Below are 7,718 nucleotides of genomic sequence, written 5' to 3'. Positions count from 1 at the left end.
CCTGCATTACATCATCGTTTTTTAAAGGACTGCACAAACTGTTAGAGCTAGATAAAGCCTGTTTAATAATAATAATAACAAAAATAATAATAACAACAATAATAATAATAACAACATTATTAACAACAACAACAACAACAATAACAACAACAATAATAACAAAAATAATAATAGTAATAATAATAATCCCGGATTGTCTGCTTCCAGACCAATGCTGGTGACGTCACTCAGGGGAATCCTAAACGCAGGGCAGCAGGCCAGTGTCTTCTGTGGCGTTCTGATTGGCTGCTGCTTTCTCTATGCACCGCCTCCAGAGGGCGGAGTTCGGTTGTCACTCTGACCGGCCTTTAAATTGTGAATGATCGGTCTGCTCGGCTCTTCCTTGTCATGTCAATTCGGTGACCGGTGGCTCCTGTCTGCTCCATCTCCCGTCTACAGCCACCATGTTCGACCGGGAGCGGGGCTGGAACCTGTCCTTCGCCGGCTGCGGCTTCCTCGGGGTTTACCATGTGGGGGTGTCCAGTCCTATAATGGACAGTGCAGTGTGCCCCCTCCTGTAAAGTTCCTACAGAGAGGAAATCTTTACTGGTATACAGCTAGCTCCCCCATCTGTGTAATGGAGAGTGTCCTTACTGTATACGGTACTAGAGGTGCCAAACAGACCGTGCTCCCCTCGGTGTAATTGAGAGTACCCCTATATACTAGATGTGCCATACAGATGATGATCTCTCCTGTATAATGGACAAACCCCTTCATTGTCCTAGAAGTGCTGTACAGACAGTGCCTCTTCCTATATATTAGAGGTGGCATACAGACAGTGCCCCCCACCTTCATACTAGAGGTGGCATACAGACAGTGCCCTGTTCTGTATATTAGAGGTGGCATACAAAAAGCACTCTTGTCCATATTGACGGTGCCCCCCTCCTGTATGCTAGAGGTGCCACGCAGACAGTGCCCCCTCCTGTGTACTAGCGGTGCTACTTGCCGAAATTGCCAGTACCGGATTGATTGGTTAGCAGTCAGTCAGCACAGTTTGCCACAATCCTCTTCCCTTGCAGACAATTTTAGTGACCACATTAGCACTGAAATCCAAGTAACAATTGGAGCCTCCCATAATACTCTGGGAGTGGTGGAAACCAATGTACTAGTAATACCTGATGTATAACCCATGCCACCCATAAGCTCCTAGAAACTGAAAATTGTCCCTGAAAAGGATTGGGAAAATGTAATCCCCCCCAATGCCCTTTCCAACCGCGTCCATTTGTATGTAATTCGGCACTGGGAAACCAAGTCATAATTGGATTGGTCGCTGAATGTCTTGTCTGGAAGTTCAGGAACTAAGAGCTGTAAAGGATTGAACTGTCATGACATTCATTACCCCGTCCATGGTAACTGTTTACATTTCACTTCTATAGCCACTGTGTGTACAATGGAAAGATTTCACGTTCAGTCCAAGAAAATCTAATGTGTAGTTCACTGGGAAGTATCCGAGACCTGTCCATAGATCTTGGTGATCTGATCTACAGGCTGAGCATTGACTCCATCAAACGAGATTCCTGGTCTATGTTCAGTCACTGCCCGACTTCCAGAACAATTACTAATACTATTTGTAATTCTTAATTGTACATTCTCCAGTGAGTCACACGACAAAATTATGCTGGACATGTAGTCCTACTTGTAAGAGCAGTGTGACTGTGTGCGTTTGTTATGTACAGTATCTCACAGAAGTGAGTTCACCCCTCACGTGTGCAAATATTTTATTATATCATTTCATGTGACAATACCGAAGAAATGACACTTAGAAAGGCATACATTTATTTTTATACTTTGCTTGGTAAACTTCACTCCACCCAAAAGGGAGGAATTTCTATTTTGGATTTTTGGGATGGATATTTGCAGTCTGACTGCAATCAGCTAATCTATATCGTGGGAACTGCAAAGGGAAAATCTTTACACATTTCCTTTTCCACCTACAGTGAATCTACAGTTTAGTACATAATAAAATACTATATATTACACATGCTTTTGTGGTTTCTTTTTTTTCCCCAGGAAGGTGCACATTCCCTATGGTTTTAGCATTCTCATTCCCTCTTGGAGATCAATGAAGTGTGGACTCTTTCAATGAACACATGTTAATTCTTTTGGGGCTAGAAAGCTGTTTTTGAGGAATGTGTCAAGTTGCAGAGCTGGCCTGTGATTGGCTGTGGATGGTGAGCTGACTTGTGGACGTGTAGTCCACCCTCCCCCCTCGGTTGGAGGTTACAGCTGGTCAGCTAGTCCTGGGCTGTTACTATAGGAATGACACAGATTATAGAGAACAAAGGTCGCTGGGTCACTCCAGTTCAGCAGACTGTGCCTATTGCAGATATTGTATACGTCCTAACTTTATATTTACAAACACAAATCCCCCTGAGTGCAAACTGAGCAAAGATCAAGTTTAAACAATGCCATTAATATGATATAATAAACTGCAAAGGTGTCAGTGTTGTACAAATAAAAGGGATGCAACACTGATGATGTGAAATATTAATTGCATATAAATAGATCCTGTATGCTGGGGGAATAGAAGTAATCAAAACATTTGTATTGTAACTGTAATGTCTTCCTTACTTTGTAAAGCGCTGCACAAACTGTTGGCAATATATAAATCCTGTATTATAATAGTAGTAATTATATTTTATTATTATCAGAGCAGCCGATAGGATAGTCAGACTGCAAATATCTATCCAAAATAGAAATTATTACTTTTGGATGGAGTGAAGTATAGAATACAAAGTATAAAAATAAATGTGCGCATTCATTCACCCTCCCTCTGTGGTATAGGGGGCTCAATTGTTACCCGTGACATCACACTGGCCCTCGTATAATATCTTGAGCAGATGGTCGGAGAATGAGGATGTGATGTCGCTGTGGCTGAAGACTGGAGGCGTGCTGCAGGAGACAGACTAGGAACACGTTACTTGAGACTTCTAGAGATCACTGCTAGTAAAGGTGGCCATACACTTTACAACCATCGCAAGACCTTAGTCTTGTGATGGTTGTAAAGTAATTAAAAAAACGTACAATCTGCCCATCTTGGACAGGCAGATCGTACTTCCGATGACCACAATGCTGAACGGGCAGTGTGCGCGTGCGCACACCGGCCCTTTCGGCATTTGTCTCCCGAGCATCATTCTAACCAGCCGAAAATCATAAGATTTTCGGCTGGTTTTCTATCATGCTCCTTAGACAAAAGACAGTAGAAACGGTCGCACGTCTTCATGCACACTGCACGATTCTCGTACGATCGCGGGATTTCCCGTGATTCCCGTATGAGAATCGTGCAGTGTATGCGCACCTTTAGGCTCCTTTACAAGCCATTTCCTCTACTGGTTGCCAGGGTCTGGGGGCCGCACGAGAACTAAATGGCCACGGGTTGGGCACCAGGACTTTAGACATTTGGCAAAGTAAGATAGTGAGCCTATCACTCCGTTCATTTATATACCTTTCTACCCCATTTGTCGGCACACATTAAAACCTTGTAAGTTAAAGCTATCCTTGTCTCAGAGAATTGTGTGCTGCCCTCGCTTACCTCCTTTTAAAAACACCAGCGGTCTGATTGGCTCACTTGCCTCGAACAAGCATGCAGCAAGTGCGGTCAGTATACAATCTGGACACGTGGGCTGCATGCTGGTCCTGGGTTAGAAACTTGTAGTATTGGAGCCATTGGACTAATGTAACAACTGGGCATTCTCAGGAGAAGTCTGCAATGGTAGCCTATGGATTTCTCTTAAAGCAGAGCTCTGGGCTAAGCAATAATTGTCTAAATACAAGATTCATGTGTGCTCTTGGCTGAATCTGGGTCTGCTTTGTGTATGTCTTCCAGCACTGTGCAGTAATCCAGTGTGAAACTTTGCCTCTGTGCTGCAGCTTCCTGTAATAAAGACAGGTCCCTGCTGCTCTCACTACTTGTGCAGGGTGACTGGTCTTGTATCCCCCCCCTCCTGTAGTTTTTTGCAGGCAGCCTGTAGTGGGTGGAGCTTTTGGGTCGCTTTCACAGCTCTGTTCTCTGCACTGGATGTGTTCAGCGAGTGTATATATATTTCCCTATTCATCTTCCAGGGTAGCACAGGAGACAGTATCCACCCACCTAAAACAGGAAACGCACCATCCACAAGTGAAATAAAAGGGGCACCTCAGTTTATTGTGTTTCCTTCGGCCTAACAGGAAGATCGTAACCGTTTTTTATTTTTTTCCGTAGGCCTGTGTGCTAGCCACTCGGCCACTGCAGGGGTTACGTTTTATTGTGCCTGGAGTTCCTCTTTAAGCTTTAGGTTTCTATGAGCAGTGATATAAATGACATGAGAAGTGATTGGAGCTCTGGAGAGGCTGTTATGATCATGCTATACTTTGCCCTCAGATTAGGGGCAGTTAGAACACTGATAATGATCATGTCGTTGTTTGTTTGGCTTCTCTCCAGAGATTTCCAAATGTGAACTTCGTTGCACAGATCATCCTCCAGTTGTGCTGGTAGAGTGGCGTCCTCGGTCACTGTGAGCGATGAGTGAAATGAGGACAGTGACCTGATCTGAGATGTCATAAAGCCATTGCATGTGTCTGTAGAAGCTTCCATGCACTGTGTAGTTATTGATCAGAGAATGCAGCTTCAGCAACATGCAAAGAGGTATAAACTGAAACCTTTCTGGCTGAGCTGTTTGGAAATTTGCTTCATATCTGTTGGGCTGTTAACCACTTGCTGTCCAGAGCATTTTCTTACTATTTGCGCACACGTGATAAAATATACATTTTTGGCTAGAAAACAGCTTCAGACCCCTTTTTTCAGACCCCAGAACATAGACAGATCTATGTTCTGAAAGCCGAGGCCCTGTAGAATATAAAAATGTTAGTTGCAATTTTTTATGTTGCACGGTATTTGCGCAAATGTTTATCAAATCAGTATTTTTAGGATAAAATAAACTAAATTAGAATTTAGTGCACAGAAACATAATATAATACCCAATTATTTTTTTTTGATAAAAGACTGGGTCACATCGGGTAAATAGATACCAAACATGCCAAGCCTTAAAATTGCATTTGCCCGTGAAGCCGCCAAAAAATTCAATACCCAAAATTTCCCATAGGGAACACTTTAAACGCCTCTACTGCTCATCAGTTTAGTGCTAACGGTGATTGACAGCGCTAGAATTATTGCTCTCACTCCTATGTTCACGGCAATATGTAACATGTGTAGCGCAATCTGCGTTTTTGCACGTAGATGCACCGACGCGTGTGTATGTGGGGGGCAGGGGACTTTAAATTTTTTTGCATTTTAAAAAAATCTTTGTTATATGTTTTACTTTTTTTTTATTTTTAAACACTTTTTTTTACCCTAACCTTATTGCTATCACATAGGGGGATAACAAGCCCCCTATGTAATAGCAGTGTGTGACAGGTCCTCTTTATGGAGTCATCAGGGGTCTTTCAGACCCCTAATGTTACCTAGGGACCCCAAAGAAGCTGAGGAAGCAGAGATTTGTTTCCCCAGCTTCATCTCCTGGCTCTAAGAGCCAGATAATGTAAATAGTGATACCGGAAGTGATGTAATACACTTCCGGGTCCAGTGATGGGAGGAGAGATCAGCAGCGGCCGCGGGGTGGGGGTAACAAATGATCCGGCGGCTGTATAGACACCGGGTCAGTTGTACATAAACAGCCATCACTGAATGGTTAAAAATGACAGCAATACATTTCTGTGGGCCGCCGTCTATAGACGTGCTGCGACCCGGAAGTGGTTAATATACAAATTGGCTGTCTTTTTAACCAACCACCCGCAATAAGTCATGGCATGTCAGTGCTGCTGATCTCCTTCAGCCACTTCCTCTCTGCATGCATTGGCTCCAGTGTTGGCTGCATGTCATTGCTCTAGACCACAGTGTACAGATGTGTCCCCTGCACTCCTTTCAGCGTCTACAACGGGTAGCAGATGTGGTGCTTGTAGTGATAAACACAGATGGCACTGTGTAAGTTCGATCTTGAGAAAGTAGATCACCAGCACGTGAAAGATATTGTTAAAATCTTTGTGTTCATTTATTGATATGTAGCGTCACATATATCAGATAGCCAACGTTACGGCGCCCACACGGGGTCCATTCATCAGGGCGACATAGTGACCATTGTGCCGAACATGCCTATGCAGTGTGTGTTGGTGGAGCCGCATGTAGTCTTTACCAGTGGTGCATGTTACAGGGTGACCACGCAGAAGCACAGTTGAGAGACAGTTGTCACTCTACAACAGACCGCACCTGAACATGGACCTTCATAGAAGGATCTCAAGGTATTTTCAGGAAAGCTGCAGATTTAAAAACAACTTTTGAAATTGCATGAAGGTGTTAAACCTGAGGAGGGCAACCTTGGCACTGCAGCTGTGGAAACTTAAGATGTAAGATGTCCCATGAGACACTGCAAGAGTGATAGGCACAATCCTCTCCCTTTTCCAAGAAACAAATGTTGTTCAGGTAAACGATAACGATGTAATGCTAGGTGATGTTGGTGCCTATGGGCGGTCAGACCATACATGCACACCAGATTACCTTTGGATATCTGAAGGCACCGCATAGTGGGGCAGATGACCATCCCTGGTGATGAAGGTCTTGAAAATATCAATTTCTTTGTACTTCTGGATCCACTGCTGTTGGTCCTGCAATTTACACAAGAAAGTGCCCTGTCAGCACCCTTCCGTGTGGCATCCTTCGATCACAAAATCTAAAAAAAAACTTTGGGCGAACAGTGACTGTTTGGGTATTCTGACATTGTAATAAAATAACCCAGTGTAAGGTTTATCCATCCATGCTCTTTAGTGTGGATGGAGGAATGTGTTTTTTAGTTCAGCTCGCAGGTTGAACGAAAAAATATATCAGCTGCAGTCCTTTTTACTAAAAATTAAAAAAAAATTAAACTAGAAAACAATGGGCCAATTATCAGTGTTTTGTACCCATTTCCCCATTTTACATGGTTTATTGTTGTGTTTTTGTTTCTGTAAAAAAAAAAAAAAAAAAACCTTGTAATTTCGTTCTCTGGCCTTTCACCTTGAAAAAAATGCATATTTTGCATTTTTGTCAGGCGGTGTAAAAAGGGAACGGTCTCTTTCCAGGCCAAGGAAATGTGCTATTAGGTAACAATTCCTGTGGTGACCTGAGTACAGGCCCTGATTGGTTGAATCGTGTGAGCTGACCGCTCTCGAGTCTGCTCTGCTCATGTTTCCCTTGAAAAAGATCAGCTCTGCTCATGAATTTGAGCCGATTAACAATTAAGATTCCTCAGTAGTCCAGGACTCTATTTTGCTTTCTTTTTTTTTCCTCCATATACATTCAAGGCTGCGAGTACTGATAGGGAGTTCTGAGAAATCGTACTGATATTCTTCTGAGAAACTAATCAGGTATCTGATGTGACTCACCAAGGACAAGCCACATAAAGTAAAAGTTATGATATAGAAATCAAAGTTTGGTAGCTTGTTTATCAGAGATCATTTTATCTTTGTGTGCGTTTTATCTATATTGTTATATAATCTGGAGGCAAAACAGTACTTTGTAACCGCTGTACTGAAATCATAACCAGGCAAAAGGGGAACATTCACCATTATCAGTCAGATGGGGAAAGTTGCTCATTTGTCTTTTTTTCAGATTATTATTATTATTATTATTATTATTATATTTTATATATTATTTTTCTGTTTTTCAAAAT

General features: G+C 42.7%; 1 protein-coding gene across 1 annotated transcript in view; it reads left to right on the top strand.

Annotated features, from left to right (window-relative positions):
- The first annotated feature begins 443 nt into the window (after positions 1–443).
- The window catches only part of LOC108784582 (patatin-like phospholipase domain-containing protein 2), a 20,380-nt gene continuing 13,105 nt past the window's right edge, over positions 444–7,718 (top strand). Inside the window, exon 1 of the mRNA XM_018553432.1 lies at positions 444–537. Within this exon, the coding sequence (XP_018408934.1) occupies positions 444–537 (94 nt within the window). The remainder of the gene's footprint in view (positions 538–7,718) is intronic.

Source organism: Nanorana parkeri, unplaced genomic scaffold (assembly GCF_000935625.1).
Source record: "Nanorana parkeri isolate BGI_ZX_2015 unplaced genomic scaffold, ASM93562v1 scaffold120, whole genome shotgun sequence".
In the NCBI taxonomy this organism is placed as follows: domain Eukaryota; kingdom Metazoa; phylum Chordata; class Amphibia; order Anura; family Dicroglossidae; genus Nanorana; species Nanorana parkeri.
The sequence above is the reverse complement of the archived record's forward strand: the minus strand, read 5'-3'. Positions and strand labels throughout refer to the sequence as shown.